The sequence below is a fragment of the Xenopus laevis genome, chromosome 4L (assembly GCF_017654675.1).
Source record: "Xenopus laevis strain J_2021 chromosome 4L, Xenopus_laevis_v10.1, whole genome shotgun sequence".
NCBI classification, from domain to species: Eukaryota; Metazoa; Chordata; class Amphibia; order Anura; family Pipidae; genus Xenopus; species Xenopus laevis.
Window position 1 is genome coordinate 24,016,999 of NC_054377.1, and position 26,900 is coordinate 24,043,898.

At 38.5% G+C, this 26,900-nt stretch overlaps 1 protein-coding gene across 1 annotated transcript in view; it reads left to right on the top strand.

Annotated features, from left to right (window-relative positions):
• Positions 1-1,726: 1,726 nt before the first annotated feature.
• The window catches only part of drd4.L (dopamine receptor D4 L homeolog), a 39,087-nt gene continuing 13,913 nt past the window's right edge, over positions 1,727-26,900 (top strand). Inside the window, 4 exon segments of the mRNA XM_018257557.2 lie at positions 1,727-2,188; positions 2,191-2,471; positions 4,443-4,555; positions 17,266-17,825. Coding sequence (XP_018113046.2) covers positions 2,113-2,188; positions 2,191-2,471; positions 4,443-4,555; positions 17,266-17,825 — 1,030 coding nt within the window. The 5' untranslated portion in view covers positions 1,727-2,112.

Below are 26,900 nucleotides of genomic sequence, written 5' to 3' on the forward strand. Positions count from 1 at the left end.
CTTACATAACCTGCAGCACTGGCAATTTCACTCATGTTTGCTTCTTGCAATATAGTTTTTCCCCCGCAAGGAGTAAGTCCTGGTACAGAAGTGAGGGAATTGGCCTTTTTCCAGCCTATCCAATCTGCCAGAGTAGGCCTGGACACAGTCTGATTTAAGCTGCCGATTCAGCCCCTTCTGATCAGCAGCTTATCTGCCCATTTACTGTCTGGGTCCTACTGATGGGGCTGCCCAACTGATATCTGGCTGAAAATCAGGCATATATATTAATTGAGCAAAATCTTGTGCATCGACAGTTGATGCAGTCCTTGTCCGATGGGTCTTTGCAGTTCCCAGGGCCAACGATCAGATCATCGTGATTTGGCCCAGAACGTGAGTGGTCAAATTGGACCAAGATCCACTCATTTGTTGACCTAGCCAAAATCTAGCATGGGAACACTTTCAAGGGAAAAAAGCTGAAGTTTCTGAATATGTCTCCATGTCAGTATACACAGATTGTTTAATATGTGCTTGTGGTGACTCAACTTGTCTGTCTCTATATGATATGTTTTGGGTGTCAGTACCCACTCTGTGTTTGTCGTGCCTATATCCAGTGCCTTTAGTTGAATAATATGCTGGAGATGCTAATTGATCTCACATTATTAAGGGGTGGGGATGTCAAGCCATTACGTATAACCCTCATTGTGCACTAGATCCTATACAACCCTTCCACTTTAGTTGCTTCCAGGCTTCATCCTGCAGCCCATGCTGGTGTTGAACTATACCTCTCAATAACCTTAGCTATCCTTAGGCAAACATTTAGAGGGTTTTGTCTGGGAATAACAGATGAAGTGTAATGGCCCTTGTAAAGTAGATAATTAGATTCCCAGTGTACACCCATGCCCCCTCCCCCTTAGACTGTTTTTAAAGCAGCAGTCCATTATGCAGGGGGATTAAACACTACACATACCAAATTTACCACTAATCAGAAGCAAAGAAATTCCTTTGCAATTTGCACATTTATTACTGGATACTAACAGGAGGTCAACATAAAAACTAAAACAGCTCCCCTTTCTCTCTTACCTGCCACAGAAATTCAATTCTATGTAGAGCATTTGCTTTGAGGGATATGACTGCCAGCTCCATAGAATTGCTCTTCCCTGCTGCTCTTTGTTCTATGCTGTGGGTTTATGGGACATATGCGGAGGGTCTGGAAGACCAAAACGTCCAGGCACTCTACCTCCATGAACAGATAGAATTATACTGTGCCTTGTTGTATTATGAGTGCTTGTGTTAATGTTTTCTGGATTGATATCTTTTTAAAAGCCATTGTTACAGATGTATGCATTTTATTTATACCTAGAGGAATAACACCTTATTGCTCAGAATAAATATAAAATAAATAGTGTGTTAATATTCTGTTGTGGCTGTGCATTTCCATTCCAATGAACTCTGGGTGAGCCCATTACCCTGGGAGCATGTAGGAGACAGGTGACAGTAGCAGCAGTAGCAGCAGTCTCTCGCACCAGCTTCTCCCCCCTGCGCTCTCACACAGTCACACTAAGCTGTGCAGGTCTGAGATCTGTGCACTGATTGGAGTAGCTGCCGGACAAACCCTTTCCTACCTTAATCGGCTTTCTTCTCCTGGTCGCGACCCACTTGCAGATTAATCACCTTGGGATCATTCAGTTCTTTACAGGGAAGGCAAGAAAGCACCAAACTCATCTTCCCTTTTACTTCATTCTTATGGGTGACTAACACTAAGCAAGCAGTGCTCGTTCTTCTCCAACTTATGGCTCAGTCAATATTTAGTATTTAACTCCATGTGGCTTACATCTAAGATGAGAATATTGCTGGATCCAGGTAGCTGCTTCACAGGAGCCTCTCACCCTGCTACTCTGAGGATGACAACTGGATACAATGTCTCTATGAAGCTTCAAGATCTCTTCTGAGGTTGTATGCTAGACCTGCTTATTCTTCATTGCAGCTTCTGCAGTGTTCCCTTTATGTGATTTATTTGGTCAGAACACTGTCTCTAAAATGATGGAGCACATAGCATATTTACATCCTACAAGAAAACATCAGTGTTGACCAAGACTCTGAAGACAAACTTTCTTGGACTCAATGGTATAGATGAAGTCTCCTCTGGAAGAGCAGCTTGTTTCCAGAGGCAACACAAGGAGAAGGTCTCTGGATAAGATAGAATATAGCAAGTGTTTGGTGCTACAGCAGGGCACTGTGGTGGTGGAACCATGGTCAATAACATCTCCAACCACACGTCCCACTCAGCAGTAGAACCTCATTATAACTTTCTGGCCCTGGTTTTTGGCTTCATACTGATCGTGTGCATCATTTGTGGAAATGTTCTTGTTTGTCTAAGTGTCTGCACAGAGAAAGCTCTAAAAACCACCACCAATTATTTCATAGTAAGCCTGGCTGTGGCTGACCTGCTCCTGGCTGTGCTAGTGCTCCCCCTCTATGTGTATACTGAGGTAAGTACACAGCTTGGGATTTATTTGTATACCACAGATTTATTTGTATTCCACAGATTTATGTGTATACCACAGGCGCAGAAGTAACTCTACCAATGGTTCCTATATGAGCGGATTAAGCCTAAAGTGGATAAGTGTATGTTCCTACTAAAAAAAGACTAAAGGTTGCCATAGACGTAGAGATCTGCTCTTTGAAGTGAGTGATATTGGCCTGATCCAATTGTGGCCCCTAGGTATCTGGTCGGATCGCGGACCAAATACATGCATAGATGCGGCCGCAATCCGATTGGATATTTTAACTTGCCCTATTGAGATCTGGCCGACTTTTGGCCAGTTATCGATTGGGGAAGGCCGTCGGGTGCCCACACACACGGGCCAATAAGCTGCCGACTTGGTTTGTCGGCAGCTTTTATAGTCCCGTTTGGGGGGGGGGCTTAAGTGTTTCCTATCTGCAATTAATTACTAAATGTATTCTGTCACATCAAGTACTGTATGGCTATATGGAGATACACTCAGAAGCACAGTAGGTGCCTGTATGTGCTCAGTGTAACATTTCTAATGCCTATGGATGTGGCACAACCAGGCACCGAATCCAGGAAACAGGGAGCCCACCATAAAAGCATATCAAGGTGAGCCTTAGGGTACAATTTTATTCAGATTCATATACATATGAGTCTAGAGGAATTCCCAGTAGAAATTGCACTCATGCATTTATTTGCAACTGAGGGTTTTATGAAAGATTTTTCAAGGGATCCAGAAGAATTGGTGGAGAACTAGTACAGTTTGCTGCCTGAGGTTCATGAAAGACATAGACATAAATGCAAGTACAAACTCATACATGTTAGGCACTATACAGACACTATCCATCTCCCTCTCTCTCTCTCTCCCCCTCTCTCTCGTTCTAAGCTTTCTGGATAACAGGTTTCCAGATTAGGGATCCCAAACATCTCTCTCTTTTACACACAGAGAAAAAGCAGATCATTTTTAAAAATTGGAGTATTTGGATAAAATGAAGTCTATTGTAGATGGCTTTCCATAATTCAGAGCTTTCTGGATAATGAGTTTCCAAATAACTGGTCCATACCTTTACAATGTATGTGTTAATACTCATGTGTATTGAGCTTTAGATTATACTGTGTCTTGATTTAAGGCCCAGAGAAGGAAAGGGAATAAAAGTCCTGTGCATGTAGTACAACCCAGGAAAATTAACAGGTTGCAATACTCGCTGCCGTGTTCTATTTCCACTGGTAATAAAGCCCGGTTTGCTTTCCTGCAGAGAGATCTCGTTATATGTTTTTCACGGCGACTTTATAATGCTTTGAGGTTTCAGTGCAAGCAGAATATAGGAGTCATTTATCACAAGGCTACAGAAGTTAATAACATTTACCCAATCGTGGTGTTATTTCCCTTTTGTCCTGCACCTATCCATTCTGTGCTGGTGTATATCATGATATTTTCTTTGTCCAGTAATGAATACAGTTTCCCATATTGTACATAGCTGCCTATACATAGCTCTAATTCCTTATTAAATTGATCTTTGAGTATACAGTTCTTATTCTTGTTCTTCACCTTTTGCCATTCATATTCTTGTACTTCACCTTTTGCAATCTATCTTCCATGAACTACTTTCCTCTACTCCATGCTCTTGGGATTGTGTTTTTTCTTTCTTTATTCTATGCCCTCTCTTGCTTTTCATACCGGTTTCTACGATTCATCATTCCACATCTTTTTCTTATGAACTAACTTTGCTCGGATATGAAGTCACCCTTTCATCCCTTTACCCACTGGTTTCCAATCCCATCCTCAGGGCTTAATCCAACAGTGCACACTTTCTGGAAGAGATCACAGGGGCTCTGGTTAATCAATAAATTGAGTTGATGTAGAACCTGAAACAAGTACAGTTGGTAACTGGTGAGCCTTAGTTTGGACTTGCTTGGAGAATACTGCCTAACTCAGTAATTATCTGTTCAGTTCGTAGGGGGAGTTTGGACCCTCAGCCTTGTTCTCTGTGATGTTCTTATGACCATGGATGTCATGCTGTGTACAGCTTCCATCTTCAACCTTTGTGCAATCAGTGTAGACAGGTAAGTACAATGACTGCTTCACAAAATAACAAAACTTTTATCAGGTAAACATTAGGGTGAGAGGTGACACCTGATGTGTTGATAAAGAAACAGGTACACCTGCATACCCCTAGAAAACTGCATTTAATGTGGATTAATGTGGTTCAGACACCCCATTAATCATTAGTTAATTTTTACTGCTTTAGGGATGCAGTTCCCTAACTGATCATTTTTGGATTCAGACAAACCGTCTCTGCATATACACAATTCTGTACAAAGTTCAGATTTAGGTTTTCTGATTCTAAGGGACAGATTTATCAAGGGTCGAAATGAAATTTAGAATTTTTGAATTTCAAGTTCGAATTTATGAGCTTTTTTATGGCCAAAACGGTATAATTCGACTAGGAAATTGTTAAAATTAGAATCTCTAAATTTATCATGTACTGGCCCTTTCAGAATTTGAATTAGACTATTCGCCACCTTAAACCTGCCGAATTGGTGTTTTAGCTTATGGGGAACATCCTGGGATCAATTTGGAGTTGTTTGCAGTGTTCCTGAAATTCGAGTTTATTTCAGAGAAAAATTAGATTCAAGTTTGCGGGTCTATCCCATTCAACCGAGTTTGAAAAATTTTAATTTTATAATAAATTGCAGTTGTTCGAATTTTATTCAAATTTTGAGTTCATGGGAGTTTTTCAAAACTCCCATGAACTCTAAATTGGACCCTTGATAAATCTGCCCCTAAGGGGCAGATTTATCAATGGTCGAATTTCAAATTTGAAAAACTTTGAAATTAGAATTCAAAAGGACCAACCAAAATGAAAGGCTTTTTTTGGCTGAATAGGTTAATTTTTAATCAAATAGGTCTGTTTGCGTACGATTCGAATAGAATTTGGACTATTCCCTAGTTGAAGTACACAAAAATTAGCTCGAAGTTTGAATTTTTTAAACTAGAATTTTCACTTCGACCTTTGATAAATCTGCCCCTTTGATAAAGTCACCATTAGTGATGAGCGAAATTTGCCCCTTTCACGTTGTGGAAAATTTCACCAAAGGCATTGGAGTCAATGGGAAGATATAATTAAATTGCAGTCTCGTAACAGAGACCTATGCTGCCAGCCCATCGGGGGAGGACCATGTCAACTGATGTGGTTCTCACCCCCAATGTGAGGCCAGCTTTATAACTGTGATCCCTGGTAATATGGAGGGCATCTTCCAAATGTATTTTTTTATTTTGATTGACTACATCTGATGTGATTTTGTTTGCTCAAGAAACCTCTTGGGACACTACTCATTTAAAAGGCTGTTTCATTTATATTGGCAAGATTTGCTAACAACATCGTGGTGGGTGTGGTTCCAACTCATGGGGCAAAGGTTTTCTGTCTCTGACCCTGGGCAAGAAGAAACCTTCAGATTCTCCTCTTGATAAAAAGAGGAATAATAATAATTGGAATGAATGTTGCAATACTCCCACTCAAACTCATTGTAGATTAGGGATTGTTTAACTATGACTTGCACCTACACATGATGAACACCAGGGCCTCCTTAAAGCAATACTGTCATGGAAAAAAAAAAAAAATTCAGAACACATCAGTTAATAGTGCTGCTCCAGCAGACTTCTGCGCTGAAATCTATTTTTCAAAAGAGCAAACTGATTTTATTATATTTAATTTTGAAATCTGACATGGCTAGACATATTGTCAGTTTCCCGGGTTCCCCCAGACCTGTGACTTGTGCTCTGATAAACTTCAGTTAATCTTTACTGCTACATTGCAGATATAAGAACAGCACTCAATAGTAAAAATCCATGTCCCACTGTGACTCCTTCAGTTACATTGAAGAAAGCAGAAAGCAGTTGTATAGTACAACTGGCTCTTTTTGAAAGCACATAACCAGGCTACCTTCATACCAATATCACAACTAAAAAATATATTTGTTGGTTCAGGAATTAAACTTTACATGCTAGAATGAATTAAAAATGCTGTATTTTAAATACTCAACTTATGGCTCCAGTCTAAACGTCCAGCTTTCCTATAATAATAATGCTCCAAGCCTTCAAAGTTGTGCTTAGGAGCTCCTCATCTTGTTGTGGGGATTTTGTTAGGCCATCTTTTGAGAGTCAGTGACTCTGTACATGCTGAGTATACTTTGAGTAGCTATTGAGAAGCTAAGCTCAGGTAACTCATAGCAGCCTAGAGCATGTGCTGGGAATTAAAAAAGAAGATGGGGAGCTACTGGGGCATCTTTAAAGGCACATATCTTTACTGCTAATAGAATGCGGTCGCCTTGGGCTATAACAGTCCCCAAGATTATTTCTTCCTCTAAAAAGATTCCTCTAAAAGATTTCATCCTCTAAAAAAATTCATGTAAAATATGTAAACAATAGCAATGAAGTACTAACTTTAAGGCATATATTAAATCTGGGTCCACCCAAAAAAGTTTTAAATACTAGCACTAGTGAAGAAAATAAAAAAGAAACTCTGTATGGGATTTTGAGTGATTCATAAAATATAACATGAATCTGGGATGAATATGCTCCCCCTATTATACACGGAACATTTCCAGATCTTTCCCACAAGCTCTAATCTTCTCCTGATCCCTTTGTGGCAGCAGATGTCTTTAAGTTACACTCATAAAAATACAAAGAATCCATATGGAAATGATTCATATAAAAACAAGATTACAGGTGCTTATGAAGGCTTCACATTGGCTGCAGAACATGCACCTAGTCCGACAAGGATATCCTTTATTGTTCCGCTGTAATGAGACCCTGTTGTCAGTCTGTCAGTGAAACAATGACAGGGTGCTCTGCGGCAAGGATTTCACTTTTTTCTTTTGGTAGCCAAATTGATTTAAAGGCCGGCACTCAGAAGGGTGAGATAGAAAAAGAAGAGAAAGTAATAAAGGCCCTGTGCTTTTATCAGCCACTTTGAAAGTTGAAAGTATGAGGCACCACTCATGGGTGTCGGCTTTGGCACATTGAGAGCAGGTTCCAAATGGATGTTACATCACAGGCACAGTCAGCTTTCTCCATAGAGAAGATAATCTCAGGGAGCTACAGGTTAAAAGGACATTACAGAGTTGCTGTATTTAAAGGAAAACTAAAGTTTAACAAAAATGTAGGGTAGAAATGTACCAGCCCAAAGCAACCAACCACAGCCCTTTATCAGTAAAGATCTGTACCTCTGAAGATACCACCGGTACTTGCTCTGGACTGCTGTCACTAACCTGAGCTTATCGACTGACTGACAATATACTGTATATATATAGAATATAAAAGTCACAATACAAAGCTAACATGGCAGTTTAGGCACCAGTGCAACTGGCATCAGAATTTAATAGTCAGTCCTGGTACCATCTCACTTTCTGCTTGATGGTTTGTGACAACCCTTAAGCTTCTTAACAGCTGCCCAGAGCACACTGAGCATGTGCAGTGTCACTGACACTCCTAACACAATCCAGGTGTACAACTTTGAAAATGTAGATCATTATTAATATAGAGATCTGTAGTAATGGTGAGTTCTACCATCGACCAACTGACTTGTCTGCTTCTAGAATTAGACCAGCTGTTACAGTCAGTGACAGGGAAGGGGAAAAAAATAACACATTGAACATCCCATCCCCACCCCATCAACCCTAAATGCTGTTACACTGTCATTACTACAGTGGGACGGCTCTAGTATGGCCATAGTAACTCCCTGTGGACCCAGTTGTGTAATTAGAGTCTCAAGGTAGAGTTCTGCAGAGGGTCAGGTACCCGTGGGTTACAAGCAAAAAAAGTGGGCACCCTTCGGAATGAGGGAAGATGCAGGTCTGTGGGTCACGGGTCTGCGGGTCGCGTCTTATCTTATGTAATATTGTCTATATTTTACTCCTTTTAAAGTTTTACAAAACTTGTTTCTGTCCCACCCACTTTTGATGACATCATTTTGGGCCAGTTGCAGGTCAGATTGCGGATAAGGCAGTTGCAGTTCCAGGTCAGGTAGAGGATCAAAGGGGGTAAATATGTGGGTTGTGGTTTGGGTCGCGGGGTGCGGGTTGGGGTTGGGTCCAGGTCTTAGAAATTGGTTCAGTGCAGGACTCTATCTCAAGGTCTCAATTTCAGGGTTTTCATCCGGGCCCTGCCCCCCCCCATCCCCCCTCTAGATTGTCCATCTCCCATCCCTCCTTCCAGACTGACCCTTCCAGACTCACCCTCCCAACCCTCGGGAATGCCCCACTCCACCCTTCAGACTGGCAATCTCTCACTTTACCCAGAGGTTTTCACACTTGCAAAAATAACTTTCCTGTCCCTCTTCCATCCTCACTCCTGCCTCCACTGTGTCTATGACAGGCCCCTTGGGGGCACACACCCTGGTACAATAGCATCCCTGGTAGTTACACTACTGCATGGACCTCTCCTATCATTAAAGTTCCTCTTTATTGGTTCTCTCCTCTGATTGGTTGACTGAATGTGGCAATCTTTTAATATGTTACTGCATAGCTTCATTTACTTTCAACTGGGCTTTTAATGTGTAAATTTACACATACACTTTACACTTACATTTAATCTGGCAGATTTTAGAAATGCTATGGAACAAAGGAAAAAAAACACCTACTTAAACTGAATTTCCTAATGCATTAATTGTTTAATTGATCACAGAGGTGAAGAGAAGTGCCTAGATATTAGTCTTTTTATTTTCAGCCTTTTAATGCCATGCCATGTTTACTGTGAAAGTAATATACGTTGGTCAGACACAGGCTGGAGAAGCCAGAGCTTGGATATATTATGTATACGCGCATGATGTAGTGGAGGTTGGAGCAATCACACATATACAAGGGCATGAGCCACAGCAGGTAGATAAAATCACAGACATGTAAGTACGTGAGACCCAGCGGGTTGTAGTAATCACAGATATTTACAGTATAATGGCTGGAGCTTTTCTGCTCACTCAGAAATTTGTGATATGTTCATGGCACAAATAAGTTGAAAGGCTAGGAACACTTGCTACACAATATAAAGACTCCACTATTTTGTTTACCTGCTTTAGAATGTATATTGGAATAGGCAGGCAAATGCCCGTGCAAATCTATGTATGAAAGTTTATAGAATTGCTTAACCTGCTGCCTTAAAATCATTAAATACAGTGGTAGGGGGCTAAAGAGACAGTCTCTGACAATGTTATCATTTAAATTGTCGGTGTATTTAAATTTCTTGCTTTGGCCCCATGTTACTATCATTAGAAAAAAGGTTCTGAATTTCAAAGAAGATTTGGTATTATTGTTGGGTGTATATCTATACATTTGTTGTAAACACATTACACACGCGGATATACATACATATATGTATATATATATAACAGGAATTGGGGTCTTGGCAGGAGAGCTGACTGCTGCTAAATAGATTCAATGGTACATGTAGCCAGGATGAGTAGTGCAGATCTTAGTAGAGGACAGATCAATAGCAATTATATTTAAAAATAGATTCAAAATGGAATATATATTTAAAAGGTGCTTAGAATTCTATTTTCTTTCATTATGTAATTTTTTTTTAATATGGAATATGTTGGCACTATATAACTAATAATTACACCTGGGCGACTGAATGGTGCATCTAACTTTTCCTAAACTGATTACATTTAAACAGCAACAACAATGTAATATAGGTAGAAGCTTCTTTGTTTCCACTGGATATGGTATTTCTCCCCTCAATTTTTATAACCTTTATGGTCAGTTCCTGTACCTCCTCCTTGGTACTGGCAATCAATTGAAAGTATAGATGGTGGAACAGACCAAGGTAGACGCAGAGCTTTGCTGCAAAAAATCCTTTTATTGGCACAACATGTTTCGAGCAAAACTGCCCTTTGTCAAGTTTTGACAAAGGGCAGTTTTGCTTGAAACATGTTGTGCCAATAAAAGGATTTTTTGCAGCAAAGCTCTGCATCTACCTTGGTCTGTTCCACCAACTATACTAACAACGTAATATAGGGACCTGTTATCCAGAATGCCCGGGACCGGGGGTTTTCTGGATAAGGAATTTTTCTGCAATATAATTCTACTGAAAAAAAATTTAAACATTAAGGGGCAGATTTATCAAAGATCGAAGTGAAAATTCTAGTTAAAAAAATTAGAATTTCGAGCTAATTTTTGTGTACTTCGACTAGGGAATAGTCCAAATTCGATTCGAATTTGAAAAAAAATTAGAATATCGAAGTCTCTTTAATAATTCGACTTCGACCATTCTCCATCTAAAACCTGGCGAATTGCTGTTTTAGCCTATGGGGGACCTCTTACAACCTATTTGGAGTCAATTGGTGGACTTTAAAAAATCGAAGGTTTTTTTTCTGGAAAACTTCAAAGCGAATACGCTGTTACTTCTTTTATGTTTTTTTAATAAATTTTGATTGGTCTTTTTTTATTCGAATTTCGAAGTTATGGGAGTTCAAAAATACTCCCATTACTTCGAAATTCGACCCTTGATAAATCTGCCCCTAAATAAACCCAACAGAATTGTTTTCTCTTCTATAAGGAATAGTTATAAGTTGGAATCAAGTACAAAGTACTGTTTTATTATTACAGAGAAAAAGGAAATCATTTTTAAAAATTTTTAATTATTTGTTTAGAGTCTATGGGAGATGGCATTCCCATAATCCGGAGCTTTCTTGATAACGGGATTCTGGAAAATGGATCGTATACCTGTACCAGTGACCAGTCCAATAGCAATGCCAAAAAAATAACGTTCAACTCCTCCAAACAAACCTGGAGTATATACACACACTCATATCGACTTATATACAGTATACATGCACATATACCAATATCTATACTAATGGTAGATTATAGGATCACAATAGCCTTTGATATTATACTTGTCCAATAAATCATCCAAGCCCCTCTTAAAGGCATTAATAGAATCAGCCATCACAACATCATCTGGCTGGGTATTCCACAACCTCACTGTGAAGAACAACGTAATCTTCTTAAAATCTGCTTAAAATGCAAGTTTTGTTCCTCTAATTTAATGAGGTGACCTCTTGTGCATTGTTGCTTTTTATGGGAAAGAAAGATCCCCTGCTGTCTGTCTATAATGCCCCCTAAAAATCATCATAAAGGTTAGTTTAAATTACCTTGCTAACCCCTGTCATGTTTGCGTAAAATTGGCGAATTTTTTGGCGAAGCGAAACGGGACAGATTTGCCCATCACTAATAAGAACCTATATTTCTGCTATCTGTCAAACTGAAAAAAAGTTTTTATTTGGTTCTTCCAATTCTCCATTTGATTAACTATAGAATTTACATACCTGAATGATGTTTTATTTGATAGCCCATTTTTGAATCTTTATACAGGTACGCGACCTGTTATCCAGAATGCCCAGGACCTGGGGCTTTCCAGATAAGGGATCTTTCCATAATTTGGAGCCCCATACCATAAATAATTAAACATCATTAAACAATTTTGCTTCCAATAAGGATTAATTGTATCTTAGTTTGGATCAAGTATGAGGTACTGTTTTATTATTACAGAGAAAAGTTACAATTTTGAATAACTTGTTTAAAATTGAGTCAATGGGAGACGGCCTTCCCATAATTCAGAGCTTTCTAGATAGTGGGTTTCTGAATAACAGATCCAATACCTGTACTAGTGTCATTTTCTGATTTGCACCAGTGAAAAGTAACTTGTCATACTCACCTATTAGTAAATTCCAGTAGTTATGGGTGAATTTTGGGGCATTTCGTTTTGCCCAAAAATTCGTGAATTTCCAGCGAAATTCGTGAAATGGCAAAAAATTTGCAAAACGGCACCGGTGTCTCGTGTTTGACGCCGGCGTCCGTTTTTTTGACGCCGACAAATTTTCTCGTTAGTTTCGTGAATTTATTGTGCCTGGCGAATAAATTCGCCCATCGCTTAATTCCAGTGTTGTGATTCATTTTCATTTTTACCAATGAATGAATGGTTTAAATTCATAAACCCACAGGAAATGCAGTACAGGTATGGGACCTGTTATCCAGAATGCTTGGAACCTGGGGGTTTCTGAATAAGGGGTGTTTCTGTTATTTGGATCCCTATGCCATATGTATACTAAAAAAATAATTGAATCATTAATCAAACCTAATTGTTTTGCCTCCAAGAAAGATTAATTATATTATAAAGGTATGGGACCTATTATCCAGAATGCTTGGGACATGGGGTTTTTCATATAGGGGATCCCTATACCATAAGTCTACTAAAAAATAATTTAAACATTATTTAAAATGAATAGGACTGTTTTGCTTCCAATAAAAATGAATTATATTACAGCATAGAAACAAGGTTTTCTGGATAATTTGGACATACTGCTTAAAATGTATTTAAACATTAATTAAACCCAATAGGATTGTTTTGTATCCAATAAGGATTAATTATAACTTAGTTGGGATCAAGTACTATTTTATTATTGCAGAGAAAAAGGAAATCTGAATTATTTGATTAAAATGGAGTCTACGGGAGATGGCCTTCCCGTAATTCTTAGCTTTCTGGATAACAGGTTTCCATGTAATAGATCCCATATCTGTAGTTGGGATCCTATACAAGGTATTATTACAGAAAAAATACATAAATCGTTTTTAAAAATGTTCCCGTAATTCAGAGCTTTCTGGATAATGGGTTTCCAGATGAGAGATCTAATACGTGTATTTCTAGGGGGTTATGTTCTTGTGGCTGAATTTTGTGATTCACTCACTCACTCAATCGTCATAAAATAACTATCGGAAAATTATTATTTTTCTCATAGATAGAAGTTTCCTGGAGCTGATTCATGGAAATGATTAGTCCTAGGAATTATGTTCCTTATTGTATCATCACTTACTGCTTATGGACAAAACCATCCTTGTTACTGCATTACTACTGACTTTTGTGTCCTGTGCTGAATGATCAATCACTACCCCCTTAACTGAGTTACTCTAGACTCCTGTATTTCCAGCCTTCAAGTAGAACCATTGCACGTGATTCACACTGGGGCTTCACTAATAGTAACATTACTTGTGTTTTCTATGGTTGCTCAGTTTGACGTGCTGCTGTCAGACGCCATCTGCTACATAGCTGCGCATTGCTGATTCTTAATGACACATGGCGGCGGGGAGAGATATCAAGGTGATAGAGAAATAACGCTTACGTAACACCCGTTACAGCGGTTGTTCACCTTTAAATTTACTTTTAGTATAACGTACAGAGTGATATTTTGAGTCCATTTGCAATTGGTTTTCATTTTTTTATTATTTGCGGTTTTTGAGAAATTTAGCTTTTTATTCAGCAGCCATAAATAAATAACAATACATTTCTAGCCTTACAGAGCCTTTAAAAGCAGAAAGGAGTCAGGGCAAATCATTCAAACACGGCAAAGAATAAATAATAAAGACCAATTGAAAAGTTGTTTACAAGTAGCCATTGCAAAGCCGGGCCAAGCCGGGCAGGCGCCCTAGGCAGCCTGCCCGGCTGCTGCGCTGGCTGAGCGCTTCTGTGCATGCACGAAAAGACTCTTCTGCGCACGCGCGAAAAAATGCTTCTGCACATTCGCGAGTCGACACATGCATACTCGCACAGATGGGAACAAGTGGGCGGTCGGCAGATAAGGGACCTGACATGGGGTAGGAGTAAGTACGTGCCTGGTGCTCCTCCACCTTTGCGCCCTAGGCACGTGCCTACTCTGCCTACCCCTAGTTCCGGCCCTGATTCTATGACATACGCCCCTTTAAAGGAGAAGGAAAGGCTAAAATTAAATCATCTTTATCAGAAAGGTCTCTATAAATATACCAGTAAACCCTCAAAGTAGTGTTGCTCTGAGTCCTCTGTCAAAAGAAACACAGCATTTCTTTCCTTCTATTGTGTACACATGGGCTTCTGTATCAGACTTCCTGTTTTCAGCTGAAACCTCCAGGACTAGGGCTTGAGCATGCTCAGTTTGTTCCTCTCTCCCAGTGTCGGACTGGCCCGGCGGGATACCGGGAAAATACCCGGTGGGCCCCGACCCTAGTGGGCCCCCGCCGGGCCAGACCCCCTCTCCCAAACAGTTTTTAAAAAAAAATAAACAAAATTTCGGCGGATCGCAGCGCCGTTTGCGTAGACGCGCATGTGCGATGCGCCGCCTGGGCAATTATGCCGAGCGGCGATTCGCCTAGGTAGCGGGGGTCAGAGGGGGGCCCTGGACACCAGTCCCGGTGGGCCCCGGGCCCCCCAGTCCGACCCTGCTCTCTCCCTCTCCCCCTCCTTGCTGTAATCTGAGCCCAGAGCTATGAACAAGCAGGGAGAGACTCAGGCAGGAATTTATGTCACACCAAGCTAATATGGCAGCTGCTATCCTAAACAACAGAAAGATATTCTAAAGCTGTTTACTCAGGTATGGTAAAGCATTCTACAGAATAAATAAAGCATTCTAGCTTACACTATTGCGGCTATCTATCTCTTGCCAATAAACTGCTTTGGTAGCTTTCCTTCTCCTTTAAGTTACATTCTGAAAAATATCTCTTTAAAGTTTGTTTTAAACAGACACTAGGGGGCAGATTTATCAAGGGTCGAATTTCGAAGTAGAAAAAGCTTTGAAATTCGACCATCGAATTGGAATACTTCGACTTCGAATATTGAAGTCGAAGTTTTTTTACATCTAATTTGGCCATTTGCGGTCGAAGTTTTTTTACTTCAAAAAACTTAGGAAAATGCTCTAGAAGGTCCCCATAGGCTAACATAGCACTTCGGCAGGTTTATTTGGCGAAGTATTGAAGTTTTTTTAAAGAGACAGTACTTCGATTATCGAATGGTCGATTATCGAATGGTCGATTATCGAATGGTCGAATATTCGAACTATTATACTTCGATTCAAATTCGAAGTGGTAGTATCCTATGCGATGGTCGAAGTATCCAAAAAAATTACTTTGAATTTCAATTTTTTTTACTTCGAAAATTCCCTCGAATTCACTTCCACCCTTGATAAATCTGCCCCTTAACTTTTATCTTTTCAGGCAACAGTCTTAAATAGCAGTTTAGAGTTTTGGGAGAGCATGTCTGAGGAGATCAGAAAAGGGATGCACTCCTTCTCTAGTTAGCCTCCACAGACTTCTTAAAGGAAAACTATACCCCTCACACAACGTAGATCTGTATAAAAAGATATTGCATAAAACAACTCATATATAAAACCCTGCTTCATGGAAATAAACCATTTTCATAATAATATACTTTTCTAGTAGTATGTGCCATTGGATAATCATAAATATAAAACTGCCATTTGAAAAAATAAGGGGTGCCCCCTGGGATTGTCTGATTCACGGTGCACACAAACATAACAACAAACTATACTTGTTAGATCACATGAGCCAATTAACAGACAGAGATGTGTCTTTTGCTTCCACACTTCTTCCTGTTACAGTTAGAGCTGTAGTATTTGTGGTCAGGTGATCTCAGCACACAGACCATCAGGAAATGGGGGTTCAAGGCAAGAGATGTAAAAGGGCAATGTTTACTTAAATATATATTCATAAGATTCTTTAATATGCTACATAGGGGCAGATTTATCAAGGGTCGAATTGATTTATCGACCATCGAATTTAAATACTTCAACTTCGAATATCGAAGTCTAAGTTTTTTTCACCGAATTTGGCCATCGAACGATCGAAGTAAAATCGTTTGAACCGAACGGTTTTGAACAATTTTAGCGTACAATCGAACGATTTTACTTCGATGTGTGAAGACTTAGAAAAATGGTCTAGAAGGTCCCCATAGGCTAACATAGCACTTCGTTTAATTTAGCGAAGTATTGAAGTCAACTTTTTTAAAGAGACAGACTTCGATTATTGAATGGTTGAATATTTGAACGATTTTTACTTCGAATCAAAGTCAAAGTAAATTCGAAGTCGTAGTATCCTATTCGATGGTCGAAGTATCCAAAAAATTACTTTGACTTTCGATTTTGCTTACTTCGAAAATTCAGGTCGACCCTTGATAAATCAATATTTATTTATTTAATAATTTGATATAAATTATCTGTTGCCCAAGTGTTAATTTTGGGGGTATAGTTTAACTTTAAAGTGACAATAACACCAGTAACCAGCAATGTAACATGTAGCTAAAATCCTTGGACAAGAAAGGGAATATCTCCCAATGGCCCAGAGTTGATGGAACCCAAAAGAAGACAGGGCCCTTAATAGCTCCAGCATGGGCAAGAAAAGGCTCCAAATAACTTTGCTCTCACTATTACCATTCTTCTTATACAACAACAATATAACCTGACAGACTCATATGGAAAGCCCCTTAGGTACCTCCCAGAGATCAGTGTACTTGCCCATATTCACAGTGGCTTCACACAGAGTATGAGAAATAATAAAGCAAAGGGTTTCCCTTGGTAATGTCTTACCACTCTACATGTAAAATATGTTCATTACTAGTGATGGGCAAATTTGTCCCGTTTAGCCGAAAAATTTCCCGCGAAATTTGCGAAACGGAGAAAAATTTGTGAAACTCGAAAATTGACGCCACTGTTAATTTTGGACGCATGTCTGAAAAGTTGCTTGCGTCAATTTTGACGCCGGCGTTAAAGTCAATGGGTGTCCGAATAGTGTTGACACGCAGCGATTTTGACGAGATCGACTTTTCGGACACAAATTTTAGTGGGAGTTTCACTACTGTATTCACCATCGGGGAAACGTGGAAATTCGCGCGAAATTTATTCGCCCATCACTATACATTACATTTTAATGTTATTAATATATGCATTTTTGCATTATAGGTTTATTGCGGTGTCCATTCCATTGAACTATAACAGGCGGCAAGTGGACAATCGGCAACTCTTCCTCATTTCCACCACCTGGATTTTTGCCTTTGCCGTAGCCTCTCCGGTCATTTTTGGACTGAACAATGTGGCAGACAGGGATCCCAGCATGTGTAAACTGGAAGACGATAACTATGTGGTCTACTCTTCTATATGCTCCTTCTTTATACCTTGCCCGATAATGCTGGTTCTTTATTGTGCAATGTTTCATGGACTCCGAAAGTGGGAGGAGACCCGAAAGACCAAGTTACGGAGTCACATGTCCCCCGGACAAAAAACACCACAGTGCCCGCCACTGTTACTTGATAGGAGTCCTACTGACAGCAAATTGGATGAGCTGTATCTCTCTGACCAGGGAGACTGCCCCTTTCCGAAATCCTATGTAGACAATGGCCATGGAATACAGACTGTAGCCTACCCTCCTCTCAAATACTCCACTAACAAGGAACCTGAAAGGAAGCAGGCTAAGATCAATGGACGAGAGCGAAAGGCCATGAGGGTTCTGCCAGTTGTAGTAGGTAAGCGGTTTCAGTTTTATACCATCCAGTTGGCCTTTTAACATTTAGGGGCGCATTTACCTAGGGTCGAATATGGAGGGTTAATTAACCCTCCATATTCGACTGGCGAATTAAAATCCTTTGACTTTGAATATCGAAGTCGAAGGATTTAGCGCAATTTGTTTGATCGAACGATTAAATCCTTCGAATCGAACTATTCGAAGGATTTTAATCCATCGATCGAAGGATTATCCTTCGATCAGAAAAACTTTGTAAACCTACGGGGACCTTCCCCATAGGCTAACATTGGCCTCGGTAGGTTTTAGGTGGCGAACTAGGGTTTTTTTTTTTTAAAGAGACAGTACTTCGATTATCAAATGGTCGAATATTCGAACGATTTTTAGTTTGAATCGTGCGATTCGAAGTCGAAGGTCGAAGTAGCCAATTCAATGGTCGAAGTAGCCAAAAAAAACATTCGAAATTCAAACTATTTTTCCTCTATTTTCCTCTATTCCTTCACTCGAGCTTAGTGAATGGGCCCCCTAATGTGTTATATTCCCAGCAACTTTGCAATTGGTCTTCATTATTTCTTTTTTATCGTTTTTAAATTAGTTGCCTTCCTCTTCAAAGTATTTTCAGCTTTACAAATGGGGGTCACTGATATTATTGTTACTTTTTATTACTTATCTTTCTATTCAGGTGTCCTCTTATTTATATCGCAGACTCAAAGAAAACAAGACTCTAGCAACCAGGTAGCTGCTGAAATTCCAAGCTGCAGAGTTGATAAACTAAAAGATATATAACCAAAAAAAACACAAATAATAACAAATCAAGACCAATTGCAAATTGTATGTCATACTAAGGTTATTTACTAAACTCTGAATTTATCTCATTATTTTATTAATAAAAACCATGACCAAACTCTGAAAACCCCCAAATATTCAGATTATCGGCCTAAACCCAGAGCAAACCACAATATCTTCCAATTGGGATAGATCTCTCTCCCATTGACTTATACAGGGGGTCTGAGATAGCAGATTTTTGGATTCTGGCTTTTTGCAGCATATTGAAAAATTTTTGCTCTAAATAGTCAAACCTGATAAATTTGAGGTCTAGTAAATAGCCCCCGTAAAGTTGACATAAAACAACTCATTTAATTTGCTTCATCGCCTAGGGCTAAATCTTCATTCTGCCCTATATGTGGATAAAAATGTAATTTTCTCTAACAAAGCTGATCATATAATGACTAATTATTTCACAAACTTGATGACTGTAACAGTCTCTGTCTTTGTTGCGTGGTTCTGTCCCTTTCCTGCAGTGAAATCTTGCAACCTGCTGCATCAGAAGATGTGAAATTGCAGTAGTCTAGTTAAATAGAATACAAGCACCTCTGGGCTAGAATGAGACACTGATCAGAGTTTTGTTGTCAGGTCTTTACAGAGAGTCAGTAGAAAGGACGGGACCCCTATTGTTTATAGTGATGGGCGAATTTATGCGCCAGGCGCGAATTCGCAAAATGCCGGTGAAAATTTGCAGCAAAAATTCGGCGGCGTCAAAAAAAATTTTCCGAAAAAACGGACGCCGGCGTCAAAAACGGGCATCTGCGTCAAAAAACGGGTGTCGGCGTAAAAAAACAGGCGTCAAAAACGGGTGCCGGCGTCAAAAACGAGACGCCGGTGCCGTTTCGTGAATTTTTTGCCATTTCGCGAATTTCGCGACAAATTAGCTAATTTTTCGGCGAAGCAAAACGACGCAAATTCGCCCATCACTAATTGTTTATCCTGCACTTAATGAAACCTCTCTGTATAGAGCCATTTAAACACTCTACATCCATATACCTTCCCTTATAGCACATTTTATTTCTCTGCATAATAACTCTTATTATTGTCTTTCTTCTTGTTCCATCAAACATACAGTACTTTACTGCTCTGTATAACTGCTGCCCGCATCTTCACTTATTAAACCAATTAAGTGTTTGTAGGTTTCATTTGCCTTTATTAAACTGCTGGCTATTAACTTGCTCATAAAATTGCCTGTGATCATTCCACTATTTCCTGCCATTTCTGCTCTGTCTATAACCAGGGCCAAAGTGAATTAAGATCAGCCTTGGCATTTCTAGAAAAACAGTCAGGACTTGGCTCAGTTAGACTGAAGGGCTATGGGTCATGGCAAGTGCTATCATGGGTTCTTTGCTAAGTGCAAGGAATGGGGGAAAGTGCAAAAAATGGGTCACAAAATGTCATACTTATTGCACCCTGCCCCCCACATAACACCCTAGTCTTTGCTCACCAGAATGACTGTAGGTATCCCCTACATATGCATTTAAAAGGGGTGGTTAATATATTATAAAATGGCTAATTCTAAACAACTTTTTTGATCGTCATTATTTATTTTCTATAGTTTCTATAGAATTATTTGTCTTCTTCTGACTCTTTCCAGCTTTCAAATGGGGATCACTGACCCCATCTAAAAACAAAAGCTACAAATGTATTGTTATGGCTATTTTTTTTACTCATCTTTCTATTCAGACCCTCTCCTATTCATATTCCAGTCTCTTATTCAAATCAATTCATGGTTGCTAGGGTAATTTGGACCCAGATTGCTGAAATTGCAAACTGGAGACAAAGAGCTGCTGCCCTCTTCACCCCTATTTCTGCTTATTAAACATGCACCCACCAACGTGCTTTATTTACAGTTTTACGAACTCACACATATCTGAATAATACGAATATTAAGACATTTTAACATAAAAAATATCATTATGCCTTGGATATGGGTAAGTGCTAGGTAGGGTTGGCACCTTTTCTAAAAATAATACCAGCCTTCCTATGGGTGCAGGTCATTGCACTCAACACTGGAACACAAAGATCTGCACTTCTAACATGAATACAGCATTTGCCTGTGTTTAGCACAGCTGTATTCATGACGGGTGGACTGTGGGTGGTACAGTATGTGGTTATACCCTTGGACACCTGTTGGTTTGCACATCATTAAGACATGCAAGTTATGGAATGCCAATGAGCACAAGATGAAGCAGGGCTGCTTTGTACCCACATATCACTTTTGAACCTTGTTTTGTGCCAGATTGAAATTAGGCTCTAGTCCTCTGGGGAAGGGACTGAATAAACTTTATAAAGTGCAGCATAAAATGTCAGCCCTATATAAATATATAATATTTACACTAATCTATTAGTAACCAAATCATATAATCTGATAAAACTTGAAACTGTATTTGCCATTTCAGTGGTGTTCAGCAGTCTACTTAAAATATGCTTTCTGGTATTTCATTGGTCCATCATTTAGTTGTCAGTCTTGGCCTATGAGTCTTTGAATTTTGTCAAAAAGTTTAAAGGGTTGTTCAGCTTTAAATTAACTTTAATTATTATTATTATTATTTTTATTAGTAGTAGTAGTAGTAGTAGTAGTAGTAGTACCAGCTATTTCATTAGTCCATCATTTAGCTGTCAGTCTTGGCCTATGAGTCTTTGAATTTTGTCAAAAAGTTTAGAGGGTTGTTCAGCTTTAAATTAACTTTAATTATTATTATTAGTAGTAGTAGTAGTAGTAGTAGTAGTAGAAGTAGTAGTAGTAGTAGTACCAGCTATTTCATTAGTCCATCAATTAGCTGTCAGTCTTGGCCTATGAGTCTTTGAATTTTGTCAAATAGTTTAAGGGGGGCCCTTTAAATTAACTTTAACTATTATTATTATATTATTATTATTAGTAGTATTATTAGTAGTAGTAGTATTATTATTAGTATTATTATTAGTATTATTATTAGTAGTAGTATTAAAAATAATATATAGAGAATGACATTCTGAGACAATTAGCAATTGGTTTTCATTTTTTATTATTTGTGGTTTCTGAGTTATTTCAGTAGCTCTCCAGTTTGCAATCAGGTTACTAGAGTACTAATTACCCTAGCAACCATGCATTGATTTGAATAAGAGGCTGAAACATGAACAGAAGAGGGCCCAAATGGAAAGATGAGTGATAAATGTAACAATAACAATACATTGGTAGCTTTACAGAGCATTTGTTTTTTTCCAAAATGATTTCTCTTAATTTTCAAAGAAAAAAAAACCCACAACAGTTAATACATAAAATACAAGGGTTTTAGTAAACCAATAGTAAAAATAAACAATAAATTTGTAGCCTTACAGAGGATTTGATTTTAGATGGGGCCAATGACCCCATTTAAAAGCTGAAGAGAGCCAGAAGAAGAAAGCCAATATTTCCAAAACTATAAAAAGTAGAAATGAAGACCAACTGAAAGTTGCTTAGAATTAGCCATACATACTAAAAAAAATGGTGGAAAAAGTTTAGTGACTCCCTGCAGGGCAAAATCTAGGAGTGAGCATAAGTATCGAGAGATCTGTTTCGCCAATCAGAACTAGAGAATGACAAAAGGGATATGTTTTTCATCAATGGCACCAGTGGGGTTAATATTGCAGAAATAGGTTGTTTTGAAGATCCAGTCACCGGGGGGCAGATTTATCAAGGGTCGAAGTGAATTAGAGGGAAGAAATAAAAATTTGAAATTCGAAGTAATTTTTTGGATACTTCGACCATCGAATAGGATACTACGGCTTCGACTTCGAATTCGATTCGAAGTAAAATAGTTTTGAATATTCGACCACTCGATAATCGAAGTACTTTAAAAAAAACTTTGACTTCAATACTTCGCCAAATTAAACCTGCCGAAGTGCTATGTTAGCCTATGGGGACCTTCTAGAGCAGTTTTCTAAGTTTTTTGAAGTCGAAGAAAAATCGTTCAATCGATTAGTGAAATTCTTCGAATCGTTCGATTTGAACGATTTAATCGTTCGATCCTTCGATTTTACTTCGACTGCAGAATAGCCAAATTCGATGAAAAAAAGTTTGAATTCGATATTCGAATTCAAAGTATTTTAATTCGATGGTCGAATTCTGAAGTATTTTTAACTTCGAAATTCGACCCTTGATTAATCTGCCCCCTGGTAACACCCTAGTGCATGATGGGAAACAGACGCCCTACCAGATGGCACTGAAGGGTGAAATGCCAGACCTTGTAACAGCAACAAAATGATGCCATTGGCTCTAACTCCCAACTAGAACTTTTCATTATTTCCTTTTTAATGCTACAATTATAAAATAGGATTTAAAGGGGTTGTTTGCCTTTAAGTTAACTTAAAGGGCCGCTTCATATTTTTAAGGATGTTACGAGTGGAGGAAGATGGTGCCCTGGAGCTCCACTGAGCTGCTCTGCATTTTAGGGTCAGATTTTTTTAAGGTTTTTTTTTTACTATTGTGGAGATGGGGTCAATGCCAGGCAGTTAAGGTGAACTTTTTTGGTAAGGGGGGTTTAGTTCTCCTTTAATTCTTGTTCAGAAGTGCATCTTTATCAGCACCAGTTTGGTCACAGATGCCAAGGCCCAGTCAGCAAGTTGACTCCCGGTAAAAAAAGGTAATTCTGCTCATATGCTGTAAACATAGCGCTGGTGTTGCATATTTCTTATTTGTAATAAATCATTAAAGCTCATCTCAGAAGCAGTGATAAGCAGTAGCAATACCATTCAAGCACTTCCAGCAAAGACAGGGTTACCAAGAGCATAGCCAATATGTCTTTTAATTATTTAGGGCTTCGGAATCCTGCAGTCTCATCTCCTTTGCAATATGGTGTGAAAAAGAATTTCTTGTATGTCTGTATTGCGGATGTTCTCAGCTTTGTCCTTAGGCCTCACAAGAGGTCGTGGTCTCATGGTGCCCTCACAGGAGTCAATCAATTGATACAAAGATGAGTCATTCTGACAGATAAATGTGTACTATTGAGATATATATACAGCCATAGGATCTATTATTCAGAATGCTTGAGACCCGATAAGTAATGTTTTTTGTGATTTGGATCTTCATACCGTAAATCTGCAAAATCCTTTAAACATCAAATCAACCCAATATGGTCACTGTGCCGCCAATATGGTCACTGTGCCGCCAATATGGATCCATGCAGTTTCGTTAGGATCAAGTACAAGGAAAAGGAAATTATTTTTTTTAAAATAATTATTTGGTTAAAATGGACTCTATGGGAGATGGCCTTCATGTAATGCTAAACTTTCTGGATAACAGGTTTCCAGATTAGGGATCCCATACATATCTCTCTCTCTTACACACACACACTCTCTCTCTCTATAGTGAATAAAATAACCCCTCTTGTAAATTATAAGGATATTATAAGTTACAGAGAAGTTTCATGACCATATGAAATATATACAGGTCAGGGAACTCCGAAGTAACTTCTAATATCCTCATATTTTGCAGCAGGGGGTACTTTATTTATTATAATACACAAGTATCAAGTCATGTGACAGAAATGACATCAGAACTCACTGTTTAAAACTGATGACATCACCGTTTATAAGGATATCATTTAGAAGCTATTCATGGCTTTTGTGTATTGTCTATATATATATATATATATATATATATATATATATATATATATATATATATATATATATATATATATATATATATATATATATATATATATATATATATATATATATATATATATATATATACACTTATATAGAGAGAGAGCGTTTCTCGGCAACAGACGTACTCCAGGGCTTCATAATACGGTGAAAATAAAAAAAAACATTTATTGTCAACATTTCGCTCCCGTTTTAGACCTTTCTCTGGAGTGCATCTGTTGCTGAGAAACTCTACTTGTGATATACAAAACCGCAGCCAGGCATATGCTGATTATACTGTATATTGGAGTGCACCATGGGTCTATATATATATTTGCCAAAGATACCGGCACTTTCGACAATGAAGTAAATGTGCCTGGGTGCAGAATCCGAAATAATTTCCATCCATTTCCAAAAGATCCGCACTCACAGGACTTAAAAGTAAAACATTTTTTTATTCAAGAACCACAGACTGATGTTTCGGTTTCTCAAAGAAAGGCCTGAGGTCAGGCTGAAACTTCAGTCTGTGGTTTTTGAATAAAAAAATGTTTTACTTTTAATTCTTGTGAGTGCGGATCTTTTGGAAATGGATGGAGATATATATATATATATATATATATATATATTTATACAGTATATACTGTTTACAGTAGTGTTAGTACCAGTGCCACATCATTACTTACAGGAGGTGCATAGCTATATTCAAATAAAATGTAACATATTCCAAAATGTAAAAAAAAGTTGCAATAAGGTGTATGTGCATGACTAGCAAGAGGTCTCCTGGATACACAGACTTTAGAACAGGTTGAAGCTTGCACTCCTCCTTACTCCGTTGCTTTTATTATAGACTTATATAGACAAGGTTAATAATTCAGGAGCATTGACTTCCTTTATCAAGTCAATAAAATCTATAAAAATCTTGTACGATACATTTTTATCATGCTAAGTCTCTGTGCTGTGATTGGCTGTGCGTAAATCTGCCTATCTTTACTAAACTTCAGACTAAAGGAAAGATATATATATATATATATATATATATATATATAATGCCCAGAGCCCACTGCAGTTTACGAGGCAGTGAGAAATCTATGACTAGTGCCCAGAGCACACTGCAGATTAACGGTCATTGTGGCATTAAGGTATTAATTCTAAAAAACACATGGCAGATTAGGAAGTGGCAAATTCATGACATTGCATGAAACACAATGAGGTCAGGGATGTCAGACTTTCATTCCTTCAGATAGACACTGGCGGTTCTGGCAGTTGCAGTACACAGGCTGGATAATCAAGGGTTCAATACCCCTGAGGTTTATTGCTGGGTACCCTGGAAACAGGACCACAACCATATAGGCAATATTGTGTGTATGATACAGGTCTAATAACCCATTGCAACTAGGGATGCAGATTATGCCAGATACCGAACCGAATCCGAATCCTAATTTGCACATGCAAATTAGGAGTGGGAAGGGGAAAACATTTTTTACTTCCTTGTTTTGGCACAAAAAGTCACGAGATTTCCCTCCCCATCCCTAGTTTGCAAATGCAAATTTGGATTCGGCCGGGCAGAAAGATTCTTCCGAATCAGAATCCTGCTGAAAAATGCCGAATCCTGGCCCGAATCCTGAACCGAATCCTGGATTTGGTGCATCCCTAATAGCAACCAAGGCTGGTGAAGCTGCATGCCATCAAGAGGGGCACCCAATTCACCAGCTACTAAAATAGAGCTTGACTCCTATAGGTGACTAAAGCTGGAGCAAACTTTTCACCTGTTATAAACGTTGGAGTGTCAATGGCAGCCATATAAAAGTATCAGATCCCACTGACATTCCATTGTGTTACCAATGGCTAATGTGTTGCTATTATTAATAGACTTATTAGACTCAGACTTGTTTCTTTTTTAAGGGCTTATTATCCCAAAGGGGTATGTTTTTGTGCAGCCTCATGTGCTAAAAAATATTATACCCATCTTTACAAATATGCCCCTTAAAATTGTCATTAAAAGGGTAGTTCACCTTTAAATTGGCCTTTAGTATGATGTAGAGAGTGATATTATGCGACCATTTTCAATTGGTCTTCGTTTTTTATTATTTGTGGTTTTCGAGTTATTTCAGCAGCTCTTCACTTTCTATTTAAGCATGATTACTAAAACATATTTACTTACTTATCTATGAGGTTATAAGAAGAGAACAAAGAGTTGTTGTGCAATGGCTTAGGAGACCCCTAAGGCAGTTTAATTTTAAAGGGGTTGTTGACCTTTAAATTAACTTGTAGTATAATGTAGAGAGTGCTATTCTGTTTTTTTTTTACTTATTTAGATTTTTATTCAGCAGCTCTCCAGATTGCTATTTCAATAATCTGGTTGCTAGGGTCCAAATGACCTTAGCAACCATGCAGTATTTGAATAAGAGACTGGAATATGAATAGGAGAGGCCTGAATAGAAAGATGATTAATAAAAAAGTAGCAATAACAATAGAGTTGTAGCTTTTCAGAGCATCTGTTTTTAGATGGGGTCTATGACCCCCATTTGAAAGAAGGCAAGAATCAGAAGAAAAAGGCAAATAATTAAAACTAAACTATAAAAAAAAAAAAAGAAGACCAATTGAAAAGTTGCTTAGGTTTGGCCATTCTATAACATACTAAAAA